Source organism: Eretmochelys imbricata, chromosome 11 (genome assembly GCF_965152235.1).
Source record: "Eretmochelys imbricata isolate rEreImb1 chromosome 11, rEreImb1.hap1, whole genome shotgun sequence".
NCBI classification, from domain to species: domain Eukaryota; kingdom Metazoa; phylum Chordata; order Testudines; family Cheloniidae; genus Eretmochelys; species Eretmochelys imbricata.
The window spans coordinates 29,369,196-29,391,795 of record NC_135582.1 but is presented as its reverse complement, the minus strand read 5'-3'; the positions used below and the strand labels follow the sequence as shown (position 1 = coordinate 29,391,795).

The 22,600-nt window shown below is 42.2% G+C and overlaps 1 protein-coding gene across 1 annotated transcript in view; it reads right to left on the bottom strand.

The window, feature by feature from the left end:
* Positions 1 to 22,600, bottom strand: part of GALNT13 (polypeptide N-acetylgalactosaminyltransferase 13) — a 345,963-nt gene that overhangs the window by 203,225 nt on the left and 120,138 nt on the right. The window contains exon 3 of the mRNA XM_077830255.1: positions 8,904 to 9,072. Coding sequence (XP_077686381.1) covers positions 8,904 to 9,072 — 169 coding nt within the window. The remainder of the gene's footprint in view (positions 1 to 8,903; positions 9,073 to 22,600) is intronic.

Genomic DNA, 22,600 nt, shown 5'->3' with positions numbered 1-22,600 from the left:
AGATGGCAACTCTGTTACTTGGGATTCCCAAGTTACTAAGCTGCCATCTCTCCTTCTGGAACAGGGAGCTGGGTTCAGGGAGCTCCAGCAGTTCTAATTTTAGGACTCAAGCACCGAAGTACATATCTATGCATACGTGCATACATCTTCCATGACACTGTCTTACTTTAACAGATAAAAAATTAATCTAACATCACACACACCTGCCTAACATCATGTGTTAGATTTTCTTAATCTAATTTTTCATGTAGTTGAGTGATTGAATAAAAGGTTTTGTCAAACCTGGCAATGTTTCAGGAAAAATTGGTAAAAACTGAAAATGAAGGGCCTTGCTTATGCTGCAGTAACTCCATTATTTCCTGGACATATGGACATACACATGTTGGGGGGACAAGAGGAAATTCTTATTCCTATCCTCTCCTATATACACCATTGCCATAGTTGGCCAGGTACCAAATGGAGTTTTTTCTACCTTTAAGTGAAGCATTACATTCAGCAATGAATGGGGAATTTTATTTGGCACAACAACTTAGCACAACATACACTGCAGACACTGACAATTATTATATAAATCACATGTTCATGCATACGTACACGCAGAGCACAATGGATGGCACACTTGTCCTTTGACTCCGTTAAAAATAGGCCTCTTGAACTGAAGGAGAGTTGCGGTACTGACACGTGTAGACCTCAAAGCCGCTACATGGATTTACAACTTGAGGGCAATACACTCATTGACACCCAAAAAGCCAGCACGTTACAGAAAATTCCTCAAGGCAATTTTGCAATGATGGGAAATCTGAGCCAAGTTTTTTGTAACATAAAATCTCAGTAATCAAAGCAGTCAGGACTTTACAAAGACCTTATGATGTAAGCCAGCATGTGGTCTCAGGATAGTTTACTTTTCCACCATTAGTGCTTCAGTGCTAGGAGCTATCTATATGCATAATTACTATGAATTTTCAGATAATAAATACAAACACTTTCATAACATATTCAGAAGTACCCCTTGGGAAAAAAAGTAACGATGATCCCTGTCAAGGTTCCTCCCCCACTCTGAACTCTAGGGTACAGATGTGGGGACCTGCATGAAAAACCTCCTAAGCTTATCTTTACCAGCTTAAGTCAAAACTTCCCCAAGGTACAAAGTATTCCACCCGTGGTCCTTGGAATGGCCGCTACCACCACCAAACTAATACTGGTTACTGGGGAAGAGCTGTTTGGACGCGTCTTTCCCCCCAAAATACTTCCCAAAACCCTGCACCCCACTTCCTGGACAAGGTTTGGTAAAAAGCCTCACCAATTTGCCTAGGTGACTACAGACCCAGACCCTTGGATCTTAAGAACAATGAACAATCCTCCCAACACTTGCACCCCCCCTTTCCTGGGAAATGTTGGATAAAAAGCCTCACTAATTTGCATAGGTGACCACAGACCCAAACCCTTGGATCTGAGAACAATGAAAAAGCATTCAGTCTTTTACAAGAAGACTTTTAATAGAAAATAGAAGTAAATAGAAATGAAGAAATCCCCCCTGTAAAATCAGGATGGTAGATATCTTACAGGGTAATTAGATTAGAAAACATAGAGAACCCCTCTAGGCAAAACCTTAAGTTACAAAAAAGATACACAGACAGAAATAGTTATTCTATTCAGCACAATTCTTTTCTCAGCCATTTAAAGAAATCATAATCTAACACATACCTAGCTAGATTACTTACTAAAAGTTCTAAGACTCCATTCCTGTTCTGTCCCTGGCAAAAGCAGCACACAGACAGACACAGACCCTTTGTTTCTCTCCCTCCTCCCAGCTTTTGAAAGTATCTTGTCTCCTCATTGGTCATTTTGGTCAGGTGCCAGCGAGGTTACCTTTAGCTTCTTAACCCTTTACAGGTGAGAGGAGCTTTCCCCTGGCCAGGAGGGATTTCAAAGGGGTTTACCCTTCCCTTTATATTTATGACACGCCCCCCAAATCTCAGCTAGGGTGAAACACTGGCTGGGATTTCTTCCTGGAGCTCTAGGAAAAACAGAGTTAATAAGACACATGCATCTCTAAATATACTACCAAGTACATAAAGACTAACAATATTTTCCACATCTTAAGGACGATTTTAACCAGTTGATTCTGGGAAACTTTCACGGGAGAGTGCATCAGCCACTTTGTTAGAAGCTCCTGAGATGTGTTGGATGTCGAAATCAAAATCTTGGAGAGCTAAACTCCACCGAAGAAGTTTTTTGTTAGTTTCTTTGACGGTGTGAAGCCACTTCAGTGCAGCATGGTCGGTTTGCAGGTGGAAACGCCGTCCCCAAACATATGGGCGTAGCTTTTCCAGAGCGTAGACAATGGCATAACATTCTTTTTCAGTGACTGACCAGTTGCTTTCCCTCTCAGACAGTTTTTTGCTGAGAAACACTACAGGGTGGAATTCTTGATCAGGTCCTTTCTGCGTTAAAACTGCTCCCACACCACGCTCGGATGCATCTGTGGTTACTAGGAACGGTTTGTCAAAGTCTGGGGCCCTTAGTACAGGGTCAGACATGAGTGTCGCTTTAAGCTTGTTAAAGGCCTTCTGACACTTTCCGGTCCACTGAACAGCATTTGGCTGTTTCTTTTTGGTTAGGTCTGTCAGTGGGGCAGCGATTTGGCTGTAGTGCGGTACAAATCGTCTGTAATAACCAGCCAAGCCTAAGAAGGATTGAACCTGTTTCTTTGACTTTGGGACAGGCCACTTTTGGATAGCATCCACTTTGGCCTGTAGGGGGCTGATAGTTCCTTGACCCACCTGGTGTCCAAGGTAAGTCACTCTGTTTAGGCCTATTTGACACTTCTTAGCCTTAACAGTTAGTCCTGCCTCCCTTATGCGCTCAAGGACTTTTTGTAGATGTTCCAGGTGGTCTGCCCAGGAATCCGAAAATATGGCCACATCATCAAGGTAGGCGACTGCATATTCTCCTAATCCCGCTAGGAGACCATCTACAAGTCTTTGGAAAGTGGCGGGGGCATTTCGCAGCCCGAAAGGGAGTACATTAAATTCATACAGCCCGAGATGTGTGATGAAGGCTGACCTTTCCTTGGCAGATTCATCTAGCGGTACCTGCCAGTACCCCTTTGTTAAGTCCAAGGTAGAGATGAACTGGGCCCGTCCCAGTTTCTCTAACAGTTCATCTGTGCGTGGCATTGGATAGTTGTCTGGGCGAGTTACAGCATTCAGCTTACGGTAGTCCACGCAAAAACGTATTTCCCCATCTGGTTTGGGAACTAGAACCACTGGAGATGCCCATGCACTTTCAGAGGGGCGGATTACACCCATCTGTAACATATCCTGGATCTCCCGTTCTATAGCAGTTTTAGCTTGAGGAGACACCCGGTAAGGTTGGACCCTAATTGGGTGAGCATTACCTGTGTCAATGGAGTGGTATGCCCGTTCAGTCAGTCCTGGGGTGGCTGAGAACGTTGGCGCGTAGCTAGTGCACAGCTCCTGGATCTGCTGTCGCTGCATACGCCCAAGGGTCATGGAGAGGTTCACCTCTTCCACACCACCAGCACATTTCCCTTCGTAGTAGACACCTTCAGGCCACTCAGCATCATCTTCTCCCTGGGCTGTAAACTGACAAACCTTTAATTCTCTGGAATAAAAGGGCTTTAGAGAATTAATATGGTACACCTTAGGCTTTCGGTTGGAGGTGGGGAATGCTATGAGATAATTAACAGCTCCCAGGCGCTCCTGGACCGTGAATGGCCCTTCCCACGATGCTTCCATTTTATGGGCCTGGAGCGCCCTTAAGACCATGACCTGGTCTCCTACTTTGAAGGAACGCTCTCTGGCATGTTTATCATACCAGGCTTTTTGCTCTTTTTGAGCATCCTGTAAGTTTTCTTTAGCAAGGGCTAAAGAGGTTCGGAGGGTGTTTTGTAGGTTGGTTACAAAGTCCAGAATGTTAGTTCCTGGAGAAGGTGTAAATCCCTCCCATTGCTGCTTCACCAACTGCAATGGCCCCTTAACCTCACGGCCATATACAAGTTCAAATGGGGAAAACCCTAAACTGGGATGTGGTACAGCTCTGTAGGCAAAGAGCAACTGCTGCAACACTAGGTCCCAATCATTGGAGTGCTCATTTACGAATTTACGTATCATGGCCCCCAAAGTTCCATTAAACTTCTCCACCATGCCATTTGTTTGATGGTGGTAAGGAGTGGCAACCAAGTGATTTACCCCATGAGCTTCCCAAAGGTTTTTCATAGTTCCTGCCAGGAAATTAGTCCCTGCATCTGTGAGGATGTCGGAGGGCCAACCTACCCTGGCAAAAATGTCTGCTAGTGCCTGGCATACACTTTTAGCCCTGGTGTTGCTTAGAGCTACTGCTTCCGGCCATCGGGTGGCAAAATCCATGAAAGTCAGTATGTACTGCTTTCCTCTGGCTGTCTTTTTCGGAAAAGGACCCAGAATATCCACAGCTACTCGCTGAAATGGAACTTCAATGATGGGGAGTGGTTGTAGAGGGGCTTTGACCTGGTCTTGGGGTTTTCCCACTCTTTGGCACACCTCACAAGACTGGACATAGGTAGAAACATCCTTGCCCATTCCCTCCCAGTGGAATGACCCCCCCAAACGGTCTTTGGTCCTGTTCACCCCAGCATGGCCACTAGGGTGATCGTGGGCTAAGCTCAAGAGCTTGGCCCGGTATTTAGTTGGAACTACCAACTGTCTCTGAGGATGCCAGTCTTCCTGGTGTCCACCAGAAAGAGTTTCCTTGTATAAAAGTCCTCTTTCTACAACAAACCTGGATCGATTAGAAGAGCTGAGAGGCGGTGGGTTGCTCCGTGCCGCTGTCCAAGCTCTCTGGAGGCTTTCATCTGCTTCCTGTTCGGTCTGGAACTGTTCCCTTGATGCTGGAGACATCAGTCCCTCATTGGATTGTGGACCTAGGCTTGGTCCCTCTGGAAGCAATATAGGGGATGGAGCTGTTTCTGTTGACTGTGAACCGCTCTCCGCTGGTGCACTATTTTGGGATTCAGGCTCCGGCTGAGCCTCTTGTGTAGGGTTATCGGTTGCTGCCAGTTCAGGTTCAGTGGGGCCCTCTGGTGTTGAGGTTGCAAGTACTGGATTCAGTGCTGACACAGGGTCTGGTGTTGGTTGTTCGGCTGGTTCCGGTTCTGGGACTGGTTCCGTCTGGGTCTCTGGGACTGGATCCACTACTGCTGTTGCAGACATTGGCCTAAGGTCCAGGTCCATCACCTCTGACTGGGTCCTGATAGCAGTTTCCGGAACAGAGCTAGGCCTCACGGCTTGTTTAGCCTGGCTGCGGGTGACCGTTCCCACCCTCTTGGCCTGCTTCACATGATTGGCCAAGTCTTCCCCCAACAGCATGGGGATGGGATAATCATCATAGACTGCAAAAGTCCACATTCCTGACCAGCCCTTGTACTGGACAGGCAACTTGGCTGTAGGCAAATTGAAAGAGTTGGACTTGAAGGGTTGAATCGTCACTTGGATCTCTGGGTTGATTAAATTGGGGTCCACTAAGGAAGCATGGATAGCTGACACTTGTGCTCCGGTGTCCCTCCACGCGGTGACCTTCTTCCCGCCCACACTCACAGTTTCCCTCCGCTCCAAGGGTATCTGGGAAGTATCTGGGCCTGTGGACCTCTGGTGTGATTCCGGTGCAATGAACTGTAATCTGTTGGGGTTCTTGGGGCAGTTGGCCTTTACATGCCCCAGCTCGTTACATTTAAAACATCGTCCAGCTGACGGGTCACTGGGGCGAGGAGGGTTGCTGGAGAACGGGGTGGCAGGACGATAAGGGGTCTGGAGGGTTCTTTGGGAGGTAGGTGGGGCTTTGGGCGGCCCCCGGTAATAGGGTGTGGTCTGGGGTGGTCCCTTCTGGTCTCCGCTCCAACTGCGACCAGTTTTCTTCTTCTCTGCCACCTCCACCCATCTGGCTCCAATCTCTCCTGCCTCGATTACAGTTTTGGGTTTCCCATCTAGGATGTATCTTTCTATTTCCTCAGGAACACCCTCTAAGAATTGTTCCATTTGCATTAGGAAGGGCAAATTTACTGGAGATTCAACACTTGCTCCTGATATCCAGGCATCCCAATGTTTCACAATGTGGTAGGCATGTCGGGTAAATGACATGTCTGGTTTCCACCTTAGGGCTCTGAACCTCCGACGAGACTGCTCGGGTGTTATCCCCATTCTGACTCTCGCCTTGGATTTAAACAGTTCATACTTGTTCATGTGTTCTTTAGGCATTTCAGCTGCCACCTCAGCTAAGGGTCCACTGAGCTGCGGCCTCAGCTCTACCATGTATTGGTCAGTAGAGATGTTGTACCCAAGGCAGGCCCTTTCGAAGTTTTCTAGGAAGGCCTCAGTATCATCGCCTGCCTTGTAGGTGGGGAACTTTCTGGGATGGGAAGTGGTACTTGGAGAAGGATTACTAGGGTTTGTTGGGATATTCTGCTGAGCCTTTATCTTCTCCATCTCCTCCACATACTTCCTCTCTTTTTCCTTCTCCTCCAGTTCTTTGTCCCTCGCTTCCATAGCTCTCCTGTGAGCAGCCGCTTGGTGTTGTTCTGCCTCCCTTTCTTGTTCCTTCTTCAGCCGCATGAGTTCTATCTGTCTTTCATGTTCCCTTTGTCTTTCCTCAGCCTGAAATTTGGCTAATTCCAGCTGTAGTCGAGCTGAGGATTTGGTCATTCTAACCTCTCTGTTTTTAACTAACTTTACACCCGAGGTTTAGAAATAAACAAACAAAACTTGGCTGTAAAATTTTGCTGTGCTGGAATAGAATACCTATTCTCTGATAGTGATTGTCAGCCTACAGAAAAAGACAATTCCCTTGTCTCTGTTCTGGGCCCAACTTAAAGCAAAAAACCTCCAAACTACTTGGAAACCTGCTTACCCAGCCCAAAGAAAAAGCAAATGGGTAGAACACACACCCCCTATTTACTTTTAGGAAGAAAAGAAAAAAAAAAAACCTCTGGGTTGGAAGACTGTGAATTTCCCTGCAGGAGTTAAGTACCCTGCCTCCAGGCAAAGAAAACCTGCAATTCACAAGATAATCCCCTTTTGTCTCTGCTTGGCCACAAAGCAGGGAAAACCCAAGATGCTTTCAGTTTCAAAGCTGCTTCAAAGCCACAGGAAAAAAAAATTCCTTTTTAAAATCTGTATTTCTAGTTCAAAAAATCTCAACTGGATCTCAAAATGATTTCAGGTTAATCCCACCACTATGCCACCATGTCAAGGTTCCTCCCCCACTCTGAACTCTAGGGTACAGATGTGGGGACCTGCATGAAAAACCTCCTAAGCTTATCTTTACCAGCTTAAGTCAAAACTTCCCCAAGGTACAAAGTATTCCACCCGTGGTCCTTGGAATGGCCGCTACCACCACCAAACTAATACTGGTTACTGGGGAAGAGCTGTTTGGACGCGTCTTTCCCCCCAAAATACTTCCCAAAACCCTGCACCCCACTTCCTGGACAAGGTTTGGTAAAAAGCCTCACCAATTTGCCTAGGTGACTACAGACCCAGACCCTTGGATCTTAAGAACAATGAACAATCCTCCCAACACTTGCACCCCCCCTTTCCTGGGAAATGTTGGATAAAAAGCCTCACCAATTTGCATAGGTGACCACAGACCCAAACCCTTGGATCTGAGAACAATGAAAAAGCATTCAGTCTTTTACAAGAAGACTTTTAATAGAAAATAGAAGTAAATAGAAATGAAGAAATCCCCCCTGTAAAATCAGGATGGTAGATATCTTACAGGGTAATTAGATTAGAAAACATAGAGAACCCCTCTAGGCAAAACCTTAAGTTACAAAAAAGATACACAGACAGAAATAGTTATTCTATTCAGCACAATTCTTTTCTCAGCCATTTAAAGAAATCATAATCTAACACATACCTAGCTAGATTACTTACTAAAAGTTCTAAGACTCCATTCCTGTTCTGTCCCTGGCAAAAGCAGCACACAGACAGACACAGACCCTTTGTTTCTCTCCCTCCTCCCAGCTTTTGAAAGTATCTTGTCTCCTCATTGGTCATTTTGGTCAGGTGCCAGCGAGGTTACCTTTAGCTTCTTAACCCTTTACAGGTGAGAGGAGCTTTCCCCTGGCCAGGAGGGATTTCAAAGGGGTTTACCCTTCCCTTTATATTTATGACAATCCCAGTGATGTGACACACACACTAGACAACTATGTCATATGCCATGATATGAAGTGATGGATGCAACCTGACATTGTACAGTGCTTCATAAACTACACTGGGTGGAACACTAACTTTTTTTAATACATAAAAGTTTGTAGAAGACTCTAGAGATGGTATTGGAGAACAAGTGTTGTCACGCACTTCTCAGGACATCTTTCTAGCCTTTGGAAATAGTTCTTACTACCTTTTTTTTTTTTTAAAGTAAGGTTCTGATTATGCATACGTATGTTAAATCTTTACCCAAATATGTTTCAAGCAGAATTATTAGAGATACTGTTTTTCCCCTCAGGTACGATAGCTGGTAACTGAGTGCTGTATAAATTGCTCAGTGCATGCCACAGTTGTCCGCTGATAGCAATTTAAAAAAAATACAAATAAAAGGCAGCTTTAGAAAACATGATTGAGGTCTAATTCTCCTCAGTACACCCCCTACACACACACACACACACCCCTACTGCCATTGACAAGAATTTTGTAAGTAAAGGGAATATAGAAGATAAATCATTATGTTTTCAAACAGCTTCTTCAACCAACCACTGAAAATAATCAAGTATTAAACAATCTAATATTGAGCCCTATCATGCCCTGAAATCAATTAGGAATCCCGGGCAAATATCTACTGGTAAAATGTGGCCCATAGTATGATTTTTGAGCCATATGTGTTGAAAAGTACACAGCGCATTGCAAACTCACCCTTCTAATCTTACATCTGGCAAACTTCTGTTAAGTGCAATCAAGTCACTGGCCATAAGGTTAAACTGGTTGATTTTAAACAGCTCTTTCATTTTCTCCTGTTCATCTTTGGGAATGAGCACAGCCTTTCCCATCTCTCCAGGTCCTTCTTGGTTTCTTGAAATAACAGCTGTAACACAAGATAACAAAATACCCACTTTTAATATTTGTGTGTTGATTTCATTCTGCACTAATAGGAGACTTATGTCATCTATCAACATGAGGTAATTTAGAGAAAAATAAAATGTCTGCACTCCAGCCTGAGATTTCACCCATATCTGGACCTGAACTTAAATTCTAAACTTTTTTTTTTTTTTAAGAAAAAGTTTAGAATTTTCAAATACATTTTTCCACCCACTTCTAGTTTCTGCAGTGACCACATATAACAGCAATGAATTGTTATTCTCATTATATCTATACCTATGATTGTGTCACAGTATCATATTCCCAGTGAAATTTTGCAGACACAAGAGATGTCCATGAGATTTATATAAGCATCCAAATTATCTGATGCTTATGAAAATTGAATCCAAACTCCTAACCTTTTAAAATTCACCCTTGACTGCTACACACATGCTACTAAATATTCTAGCCCTAAAGAAACTAATCCCAGAGCGAGAAGATTGTAAACATACATTAACCCAATGTGAATTATGCTACAATATTGGTACAGTCTTAGAATATATATTTTATATATCTTTTATATACTTGATGAGAGGTATTTGTACATACAGCACATTTTAACCTGTGTCTTATTAGTTTTCTAAGTTTCTCAGTATCAAAATAAAAAGTATATTGAACTTGAGATATAATTACATCATCATCTTGTACAAGACAAAAGAGTGGCAAGGAACATCCTCCTGAAAAACAATGTAATAAGTACAATCAATTTCACTATGTACCTTCAATGTGTATTTAAATAAAAAATAAATCTTCAAGAAAACTAAGTTTTTATATTACTAATTATTTGCATGTTAAATCAATCCATAAAACAAGAGCATTCTTTTAAAAACAATCAGCATAATAAAATTGCTAGTTCTTCAGTGTCAAGATTTATCTGATGACGACGTGAATAATCAAATGAAAACATTGCCACTGTGGCCCTGATCCTACAATCAAACCTGCATAGGCATTTGACTGCAGGATTGGATTAAAAGAAAAGGAGTCCTAGTGGCACCTTAGAGACTAACCAATTTATTTGAGCATAAGCTTTCGTGAGCTACAGCTCACTTCATCGGATGCATTCAGTGGAAAATACAGTGAGGAGATTTATATACACACAGAACACGAAAAAATGGGTGTTATCATACACACTGTAAGGAGACTGATCACTTAAGATGAGCTATTACCAGCAGGAGGGCGGGGGTGGGGGAGAAAACCTTTTGTAGTGATAATCAAGGTGGGCCATTTAGTTTGTTTTGAAGATTTGGTGAAGGAAGTTCTTAAAAGTTAATCAGAAAATACCGAGGGATATTAGTGTGACATAATTTGCCCAGACATTGTCACACAACCGCAGAACCCATTTCCTAGAATAAAAGAAACAACAAAATATTTTTAACAGAAGCTTCAGTTACTGTTTAAAGTCTGAAACCAAGCCATACCTTTATTCAGGTTTCCTAAACCTGAGATTGACCTCACCTTTAAGCGGAGGTGGGTGCACAGGGAGTACAGTTGTCCAGCTTGCTGGGGGATGGAGGGAAAAACAAACAAGAAGCCACTTTGATCAACAACCCCAAAAAAGCTGGATCTCAGGAAACTGTACCAAAAGCAAGGGAAGAGGAACTCTCCTCTGAAGCACTGATGTCACCTCTGGCAGGGGCAGGAGCCAGGTCTCACTCGCCGGGGTGAAATCCTAGCCCTAGTGAAGTCAATAGCACGACTCCCAAGAGACTCTCATGGGATCAGGATTTCACCCCAGGCATGTCTCCATAGCATTCCTATGAAATAGACTGTTTAATGGGATATCCTAAAGGATGTCCCACTTATTGAATCCAAATTGGGCAGCTTGATCTATTAGCTTGTCCACTGACCGCATTAACCTGAAAATTATCTGTGAGAACCCCACTCCCATGTGAAAAATTTAAACCATAATAATAGAAAAAAGTACTCTTTCTTAACTGTATTAATTGTGTGACAGAACAGTCCTACAAACCGTTACAAAACCAATCGACCATAGTGAACTCAATAAAGCTTTTTGAAGGAGAATTGTACTAACCAATTAGCTTCTGATCCTGAAAAAAATCTAACACACGCAACAACCCAGTTTTCTACATTAAATTGCAGAAATTTATCATACAATATTGGTCCTCAGTTTCCTGTTCAATTCCATCCATACTTGGCTTGAAAAAAAAATATGAAGGTAATAAAAATGGAACTAGGAAGCATCAACACAGCAGTGTCTGCTAACAACTACATGTAGGTAAATGAGCATAAAAAACAGCATTTATATCATGCCATTTAAAATCTGACACAAATCAATAAAAACAAAATCTTCAAAAATCCCTCCACCTTACCTCATTCCCTGATACAGAGAGAAGTCTACCAAGAGAGAAATGGAATACATGAGAGTGTGATCTGCTATAAAAATATCATCAGAATGAGTTTGGGATGGTTGCATTACCCATGACTGGCAAAGCCACAAATGAGTTATGCAAGTCATCACAAACTAGTGTAGATAAATGCTTGTTATAACATACATTCAGTATATGTCGCATGTTATGGGGGTAGAGCCCACAGTTGCAGGAATGGTTAAGGGAGTTTAAATCTTTTTATAGGCACTACAGAAATAATTTACAAGTCTATACAATTTAGTAACAATATCCTTACTATAGGATGTTTACCCATTCCCATTTTGCATAGGACTGTGCCCCATATGGAAAAAAGTCTAATAGAATTTAATTGGGGTCTTTAGAAATATTGTGTGCCCGTACATACAACCAAACTATCTTCATGCTTAGCTTGCCATTTAAGTTCATGAATCATGACTTCCTCCTCAGCAGGCTGGGCAGTATCTGCAGTATTCCAATCTCCACATGGAACTCCCAATATTTTTCTGAGACTACAGTGGCTTACTTTTCAGAGCTGGGAACCTTTTATTTCTCTGTTTGTGTTTTCAGTTCCTTAGCATGGGAACGAACTGGCTTGGTTTTGAAAAAAAAAATACAGAGCATAAATGCCCCGAGGGGGGCTGTTACTTATCAGAGCCTCTGTAGCCAATTATTCATTAAAATTGCTTATTCTTGCAACAAAGAAAACGAACACCCGTAAAAGCCTTTCCAAACCATCATTGTTCCACAGGAGATGAAGGACTTCAGAGCAGACTGGAGAACTACGGGTTCACTAAACAAATTAGACATTAGTCCTTATTAGGTGAATTTAATAGAAATGAGCTTGACGTTTGACTTTTTTATATATATTATGGACTACAGATAGTGTAACATAGCGTATGACCACACCACAGAAATCTTGTCTCCCCAGTTCTAGTTTACACCTTAACTGAACAAAGAATATAGTACAACTCATTTAAAAGAATCCATCTATTATGCCCATTTTGATCAATATCAGCTGTGACAAAGTTCCTTCTCTACCTTGGTGGGTCTTGCACTTATTGGCAGATTTGCTCGCCTTGGAGCTTCACGGCAGCCCTCAGTTTGGCCGTTTTCGTGAACCCACAGTCCAGGTCAACCCCTGTGTCTGACGAGGAATTGGGAGGTTTGGGGGGAACCCGGGCCCACCCTCTACTCTGGGTTCCAGCCCAGGGCCCTGTGGAATGCAGCTGTCTAGAGTGCCTTCTGGAACAGCTGTGTGACAGCTACAACTCCCTGGGCTACTTCCCCATGGCCTCCTCCCAACACCTTCTTTATCCTCACCATAGGACCTTCCTCCTGGTGTCTGATAATGCTTGTACTCCTCGGTCCTCCAACAGTCCGCGTTCTCACTCTCAGCTCCTAGTGCTTCTTGCTCCCTGCTCCTCACACGCGCACCACAAACTGAAGTGAGCTCCTTTTTAAACCCAGGTGCTCTGATTAGCCTGCCTTAATTGATTGTAGCAGTTTCTTGATTGGCTGCAGGTGTCCTAATCAGCCTGTCTTAATTGTCTCCAGAAGGTTCCTGATTGTTCTGGAACCTTCCCTGTTACCTTACCCAGGGAAAAGGAACCTACTTAACCTGGGGCTAATATATCTGCCTTCTATTACTCTCCTGTAGCCATCTGGCCCGACCCTGTCACAGAGCACATTTATACATTGCAAGAGGAAGAATTACAGTACGTTTCACTGTGACTGTAATATGAAATTATCAGAGGGATTCTTAAACTGGGGCCACTTTAGAACTGCAAGTGGTGATTCTGAAATTTTATGTCTGCTCCATAAAGTTTCCTGTTCCTATGTGTATATGACAGGCTCACTGTTTAACGTGCATCAGGGTCAGCAGCATCCTCCCCAGAGCTAAATACACTATACACCAGAACTGCTACTAAATGCTCATTTGACATTTTATAAAATAGTTTTTCTGAGTCTGGGCAGTTGCTGGTTCTCTGGATCTGGCTCTGGGGAAGGAATGATAAGAACTTATACTGCTCTATATGCTTCCTAATCATCAGATTTTATCTTGGAAAGTATACCTAGCCCACAAGAAAGAGAGAAGCAGTCATGTATGTTGTTCTGCTCTTTTAGTTATCCCTGAACAGCATTTGGCAATCTCACCCCACCAGCAGCCACATGCACATTATTTATTGTTAACTTTTCATCCTGCTTTAAACATCCCACTGCATTATAAAAAGCATGTAAAATATTTAGGCTGGTAGCCACTAATGTTGAAGCATACTGTATCCTTGGCCCTCACTTTTTGGAGAAAAGAGAGGGTCAGACACTGTTAAAACCCAAACATGTATTTAAGAATTGTAATAGGGTACAGTTTTTACACACAGCCTCAGAATCCCTTCATCCCACCCTTCTTACTGGAATAAGTTCTGTCACCCATTTGCTGAAGATGTCAGAGTATACGCCCCTCTCTAGACCAATGGTTCTCAAAGCTTGTTTTAATGGGGTTGTCAGGGCTGTCTTAAACTTGCTGGGGCCCAGGGCCAAATGCTGAGCCCCATCGCCCAGAGCTGAACCTGAAGCCCCAGCTTTCGCCTCCCCACCTGGGGCAGTGGGGCTTGGGCTTTGATCCCCCATCCTGGGATCGTGTAGTAATTTTTGTTGTCAGAAGGGGGTTGCCGTACAATGAAGTTTGAGTATCTCTGCTCTACACAGCAGCATGAAACTGGCCATAGGATGCAGCAAGACTTAAGAAACCAGGGGAGGAAAACATTTTGGGCAAAGGAAGGAGCAAGATAACTGCCCTACACCCCAAAATGTAGCATAAATGGAAAGGGGGAGAGGATGAATCCCCCAGTCTGAGTAGGGCTATCTGGGGAAATGGCAGAGTGAATATGTTGTAGCAAGTCTTCAAAGTGTTCATATCCCTTTACCACCAGAGAGGTGGGTGGGGCATATACCTGGCCAGATAGCTGTTTTCCACATGCCCGTGGTCTCCTTCCTCTCTATAGCAGAGAGTCTTCCTTACAAGTGTGGTGAAACTAGGGAGGAAGTTTGTCCCTATCCCCTTCTGCAAGGCAATCAGGCCAGGAAAGAGGCACCCATTTCTTCTGCCTCCACCCCATGAAAAACTAAAATAAAATTAAGAAATGGACCTACATTGGTCCACAATACCCCTAAATAGGCCAGGAGAAAATGATGCTAATACTTCAAAGGTTTGTAGTTATCAACAGTTACTCATTCTTAGACTTAGAAGAGACCTCAGGAAATCATTTAGTACAACCCCCTGCTCAAGGCAGGACCAACCCCAACTAAATCAATTATGCTTTGGAGTGAAATATGCAATCTACCTGGCAGGGAAACCTTTCAGTTTAGGACCTGTACCTAGTTGGTGTGGCTGTTCCAGTCAGTAGATTAGGTACTGTACTATATGACCTATACAGTGTTTCCTTGCTGGAGATGTGATCAGCTTCATAACTAATGTTCAGTGATCACCGAGGAAGCAGCTTTGCTGGAGAGAGGGAGAGAGAGAGACACAGACAGACAGACAGCATATGATAAACTGAACAGGCACCCAGCTCAGACTGAGTCTGCTCAGGCTTGTAGGAACACCAGTGGTCATATCATCATAGAACATCAGGGTTGGAAGAGACCTCAGGAGGTCATGTAGTCCAACCCCCTGCTCAAAGCAGGACCAACACCAACTAAATCATCCTAAATCACGTGCTCAAAAGCTTAAACATGATTAACACAGTAAAATCAAATCATCCATAAACTATAGCTGGTCAGAGGTTTCCCACTTTCCTCTTCCCCCTGGCTGGAAATTTAAACTTTTTGGTTTAAAAAAACAAAAACAAAACAAAAACACATGTACACTTTGGCTGAAATCCAAAACATTTCAATCTGGAAATATTGCTGCAGTATTTCATGGCAGTTGTAGTGCTTCATGCCACTGGTTCAGCTGCACCTCCCATGAAGCCCCATAGTCTCCATTTTTGATAGGAGGATGGTACACTATGGGAGTCCCTTGGCACAGCATGAGAAATAAGGTCCAACTGAGGAGCCATGCCCATGTAAGAGAATGGGGACACAAGACAACCAAACTATAGTTCCCATTATGCACTGTGGCAGCAAGTCTGAACCAAACTATTTCAGGTTTCAGTTGAGAGGTATTTGGTCTTCAGATTCCTCTTTTTTACAAAAATTCTGCAGAAAGCAGAAATTTAATGGAAATTTTTCTTTAGCTGAAACCAGTTGATAAATTTTTGATCAGCCCTATCATTGATCTAGTCACTGGCAGTGACCTGATACCTATCCTTGCAGAACCTCACCTCCCATTAAAATGTAGTTAAATACAATCTGTGGGATCTGTTCCATTATCTGCTGTGACAGGGTGTTTCACTTCCTAGCACCAGACTCTAACTGGAAGAGAAATACTTAGTATTTAAAGAGACTAAAACCTAATGGAAATTCCTGAGATAGTGACATCATAATTCAGACTTAATAGCAATTTGTGCAAACAGGTAAGGTCCAGCAATACAAAACAGCACCAGTGGATGGATCCAGGAATTTCATGGCAATAGCATGGTATACTATCCCAAGCAGCATCAGCAGATGGATCCAGGAATTTCATGGCAATAGCATGGTATACTACTGAACAATATTTTCTGGTTGTCATTGTGAACATTATAAATTAACAAATAAGGCACAGAACAGGCTTGCAACTTGCACATTCATTCCTGAAAGCTTGAACTATACACTCATCAAGCTGGAGAACCACAGCAATCTGTTGTTGCTCTACAGTTATTCACTGAAGTCCATCAGGGTGAAACTTCAAAAGCAGATTTTGCTATATTGTAGCTTTTAATCTGCAAAGCTACATAACTTCCTACAGAGTCTGTACTCATGCTGTGTACTGTAACTAAAATAGATTAAATTTCATTCTGAGATAACACATTCTTGCCATGAAGAATTATAGCTCTATTGTGGTTAAAATGCAACAAAGTCAACCCATGTCCAATCTTTATGTAAGATATAAAATATATTTAAGCAAACCACAATTCATTAGCACTTTTTAAAATAAAGCTGGATATATAGTCTAAATCAGATGCATTGGTAACATAGGAAAATCTATTTTTATTATGGCTCTAAAATGGATGCTATCTTCTCTCTCACGTTTGAGCAAATGGATTGTGCCCAGAGAGTCTGTAAGAAATAATCCCTGACTGTATCAAATCCAGCAGACATTAACTGTAGTCCTCAAGAGGGCATCTTCTGATAGACAATCAATACTGTAGCACATTTCTATCAGCAAGCAGAATGGGTGAGAAGACTCCACCCAAAGTAAGTTCGACATTGTTTATCGGTCAGGTGAGGGGCACTATTAGAGCAGATAGATCATCAACTGAGCCCCAGAGACCAAGCATGTAACTTTTGAGTATATTTGAACTTCATAAGTCCACATAGCAAGAGTTTGAGTTACTAGTAAACTCAGATGTCATGCATGGTTGATTGGCAACGAACCATTAAGCCCGTCGGCCTTATTCCCAAACTATTAACATGATTTAGTTATTAACACAATTTAGTTTACTCTTTAATGTTCTCCTAATTTCCCTATTACTCCAGTGTCCCTCCCTTCAAAACAACACACCAACCTCTCCATGCTCATCATCAGAAGCAAGCTCCCCACAGACCCGGACACCAAGTCAAAGTGGCACGAGACCCTGCCAGAACAGTTGCAAGTCCTGCAGACATATCTCCACTGCTGCAAGGATCAACACCCCCCACAACACACGTTTCAAGATCCATGGATCCTACCCATGCCTATCACAACATGTGGTGACCTCATCTAGTGCACTAAATGCCCCAAAAGCAACTACATTGGTGAAATGAGACAATTACTATGCTCTTGAATGAACTCATAGAAAAATGACAGACAATACCACCCCATCACCTGTGGACGGGGTGGAACCCTTTTCACAAAGCCATCACTCTATATCTGACCTTTCAGTCCTCTTCCTCCAAGGAAAACCTACAAAAAGCTTTCAAAAGATGAGCCTGGAAGTTTAAATTCATAACTTTACTACACTCTAAAAATCATGGATTGAATAGACACACTGGATTTATCGCTTATTACAATCTATAACCCACTAACATCCCCCCCCCACCTACCATCTCCTCCCTACTCCCGCCATGACTGGAGGGCTGTTAATGAACCGCTTCACTTTGAATGGTCCCTTGAAATGTCTTAACTATTTCTGCTAAACAATCTGGTCCGTCCTTTATTTTGCTTTGACACTCTGAATGGGTTTCCCAGACCTGAAGAAGAGCTCTATGCAAGATCAAATGCTTCTCTCTCTCTCTCATACCAACAGAAGTTGGTCCAATAAAAGATATTACTTCACCTGCCTTCCCTCTTTAAACTCAGACCAATATGGCTACAACACTACATACTATCCCCACTGTCATTCTGAGGTCTGAGTGGCAATGGTGTACAGCATAACTGTTAAGTTCCTAGATGGCCTTTGATTTGCTACAACACAGTCATGAAAAACATATGGCCCATATTTTTGAGAGTTTGCAGAAGGAACAGCATGATTTTCAGATGTGTCACCCACAAGTTGAACTGAAGTCAACAGGACCTGTGGGTTATCAACACTTCTAAAAATCATAAGATTTAGATCAGACATTTTCCACGCTAAAGGCAAAATGACAGCATATTCTGTCCCACAAAATTTCAACATTAGTGTGGAAAAAAATGACATGTTCATACTGCATAACGGGGTGCTCACCATGCCCTGCTAGGTTCAACCTCCTGGCCCCGTTCCCCAATGAATCAGGACCACTCCAAGCTGGTGCAACACCCATGCTCTTTATTCCTGTGACTGGTCCCCACCACCAAGCTCCAACTATTTACAAGTTATTTACAGGTTTGGCCTAGCACAGGCCTTCTGAGCCTACTCTCCCCTCCTAGTCTTCACACCCCCCAACCCCCTTGGACTCACTTCCTCCCAAACATTTAGCCCATTAACGAGGCTGGCAGGTGGGGCCAGTTTCCAGGCCAGTCCTAGCTAGTTTCCCGCCCCAATCCATTTCCCCTGATTGGGGCTGGAGTGTCAGGAGCTGATTAGGGCTTCCCTTGCCACACCCTGCCACACACTGCAACAAAGATTCCTTGAAGAAACTGAAATGAATATTGGAGCGTAGTGAAATTTGCAAAGTGCTTGTGTGTTTTATGTGCATAATATGAACAACTACACATTTTTATATTAACATTTTTTCCACCAAAAAATCTATAAACCCAGGGACCCTTAGCTGTCAAGTGATCCTAATCTACCTATGGGGGGTTTAAAAAGAAAGTGTAAATGTTTTCAGTTGACCTTTATGTGGATTATAACTCCGTGCAGTCAGAAAACTTGTAACTGCTGACAAGAGGATGAAAAACTAAGCAAACCAAGAAAGTATGTGAAGTTAGCAAGATATGGGATAAATGAAGGGCAGATAGGTTGTCAGGAAGTGCATGGTTGACCATGGGATGTATATTAGTATGCACCAGATGTACCTAGAAAAAAAAAAAGATTGAAGAATCATGACATTCTAAATGATGGTGCCTGTATTTACTTTATTGTTAATACTTCTTAAGAAATCAGATATTTTGATTTATACACATCCATTAAAAATGGAGTGCCTATCCCTTGCTCCAAATGTTCTTAGACCTCCTTTGTACCTCCTTCTTTGGCCATCTAAAAAAACACCTCATAACAAATAAACAATTTAAAGTCTTTAATATCTCCCATTAGAGTCTTTTGTTTTCTGTAGCTGAGAGGAAATACAATGGCCTTTGCAGTATGCTCTGAAGGTCAATAGACTGGGGCTATTTTGGACAAATGGGAGAGTCATTTCCAAAGCTTTGGGTCCTTACTATTTATCTTTTATCACAGGGACTCCAACTTGGGTACCTCCGCTGATTTCAACTGTGGCTGCCTGGAGAAGTGTGCACTTTCTGGCAAGGAGGTTCCAGGTCATTTTAGGGCTATATCTGTCAAAACCACCACCTTGTACTCTACCCACTGATTACAATAATTCAGTTCATTAAATGGGAAAAAAATATTCAGTGGGGGTAATTGATGTTAGGTGGGTACATGATTAACCCATGATTACATGCTGTCCCGCAGCTATCCTGTACTTCCATTATAACTATATTTAGTCACTATTGTGTCTTTGGTACTTCACTGAATCTTAATGAGGGATCAATATTGAAAATACTCCTAATAGGTAAGCTATGACTTTTTTTTTCCCTGCAGAAACTTCAAATCCCACATTAGCAGTTGGGCTAATACACGTTTGCTGGCACCTAAATTGGAAGCACACCTGCAGTACTGCAGTCGGTGAAATTCAAGTCAAATAGGTATCTCAAATCACCCAACTTGGGGAAAGCCCTGAGATTCTGCTGCGTAGCATGAGCACCTACAGAAGAGGCAAACCAGGAGGCTCCACTTCTTCTACACATGGCAGAGCTGGGCTCCAAGAGTACACTTAGACTACTCCTAAGCAAGGTATGCACATTCCAGCATAGGGAAGGATTTGTGTCAAGTTGGCCTATAGGTCAAAATACCTCCACAGGGAAGGTGAAGGGGGCCTACCCCCATTCCTTCCTAGGGTACCGGCTGCAAAGGCAGGTAAGGGGCTACTCTGAAAAAGGGCCATGTACTGTGGATCCCACAACCCCTAGATAGTTTCCTTTCACAAAGCTCATTTACACACACACTGCACAAAACATGAGTAAGTTTCATCCAGTGAGAAGTGCTGTTCTTCTTAAAAGCTATTTAACCTGCTGGACTTTGGTGGCTGTACAGAGGAGAGTAAAAGATTCCATTATACTTGTTAAAAAGAGCAGGAGATAAGCTTGGCACTCTAGCCAATGTGCGTTCTTTCAGTAAATCACGTCCCAACATCCAAGGATGAGTGAGCTATTGTTCAGCTCACATAATGGCTGCTGTGTTTGCTTACACAGCCATTGCATTACCAATATTCTACTAATTATTTTTAATATGTTTTGTGGTATTTTGAGCTGTATATATTATTTAACTTGGCTATTTGAAAATAAAAATGCACTAGCTATGTTTTCACTTACAGGGTTGCATGAGGTCAAAATTTAAATAAACTGGTTGAGGTATAGCTGTGCTAGTCCCATTTCCATTTTTAAGCTTTACTTAACAGTTTACTGTTTTCTATCAAGTGCCAAGCACTCCCACACCCCTTTTTTCAAATTGAAAACCACTATAAACCAAAAGAATACATCACCATTTTACCAGTATTATGATTTTGTACTTTCTCTTTCTGTACCACCATTCAAATCCATATGAAATACTGCAGAATGTTTTCATATCCTAAATCTCCATATTATAAAGGGGATTTTTCACACAAGCATACACTTATTCACCAAGACTGTTATTTCCTACAGATTAAGTTGGGGTCTACACTAAAGTAGCTAATAGTGTTTCTCAGAAGATAAGCAATACAACTGTCCTTATTTTCCTGTAGCTGCTTCTTAGAACACTTCATTTGTTTTATTTCTTTGCATATCATTTCTCCTGATTTTACAATGATGTTTTTGCTTAGGGTCTCACTTTTTTTCTCTTGCATTTTTCCTTTATTAGAGTTCCCTGGAACTCCATTTTCAAATCATCATAATATTTTTCTTTGCCTTTATATTTTTAGTAATGCACTTTGTACTAAGAAAAGGAGTACTTGTGGCACCTTAGAGACTAACCAATTTATTTGAGCATGAGCTTTCGTGAGCTACAGCCCACTGTGCCTTGAACTGTGCCCTGCTGACCTGAATCAATTTTCACAATATATGACTTAGGGTAGTGCAGTGTAGACTGTTGTATTTATGCACTATGTAAAAAGAATCTAAACTTCTCTTGTAGTGTTCCTATAATTGAGGATGTTAAATCCTATTTCTGGAAATTCAGCTCATGGATTTTAGTTTATGAATGCAGTATATAAAGGTCAGCAACTGACTCCAAAATAATCTCAGAGCATCTCAAAGCTTTTAGTTCAGAAGGCCAACAGGAACTTTTAAAGCCCAGAATAAATACATTTAGATTCTTTGTGACAACTGCCGTTTACCCAATTCTCACAAGTACATTAAGAATCAAAGTCAAATTTATAAAAGGCACATTCAAATGGTATCATTCACTGGAGACCTATGCTATAGGTAAGCAATTGCAGTTTGCAGGCAACAGCCACAGTAGGTTTAGCATGTTACATTTTATTGTAAAATATCTGGTTACTTTTACACTTTCCATTCTAGTTAAATAAAACCTGTAGGATAAATATGCTTCTCTTATTTTCAAGAACAACTGTATACTAAGGACCTGGTCCAGACAGTTTACTGAAGCTAATGAATAAAACTTCCACTGACTTTAAATAACTAGATCAGGCCTGCAGTTCCTTGGTGATACCACATACAAAGCTTCTGAAAGCAAAAGTACTTCATTTCACAACCTACATTGGGGAAAATATCCCTCATCCTTGTAATGAGATACCAGGATTCAGAGAGGTCACAGCCAGCTAACCAGAAAGCCAGTTACTTCTTCCAGAGAAGTGAAGATCTGAACTTAATCCTCTTAATGTAATGGTGTCTGCAGGTTCCTGTGTGTGTAGAACAGGTGGATGAGAGTTCCTATTCCCTCTAACTTGTCTGATTTGAGGCAACTGTGGTGAATTAATAGTTAGCTATTCTGGACAGGTGGCCACTTTAATGGAACCTAAAAAAATAACATTTTGGTTTTGGAATGACAGAGGGCAAGGCCTCCAGCTGTGAACCCCTGAGAAGTACAAGATGTTTTATGTTGAGAGAGAAGTCCTCCTCATTCAACTCTGAAAATGTGATTAAAATCAGTGAATCTAGAGCACCATGCCAAATTGGGCTGCAATATGTGAAATCACCCTCATTTCCCCCTCAACTATAAACACAGCAGGGTAAAGACGGCACACTGCGCAAGCTGTCAATCATTTTATTTATAGTCTATTACGAAGCTAATTTTTACATCCACAAAAGTAAAAAAGAAATCGATCATGATACTTAGCATATTCAAAGCACAGTACAGA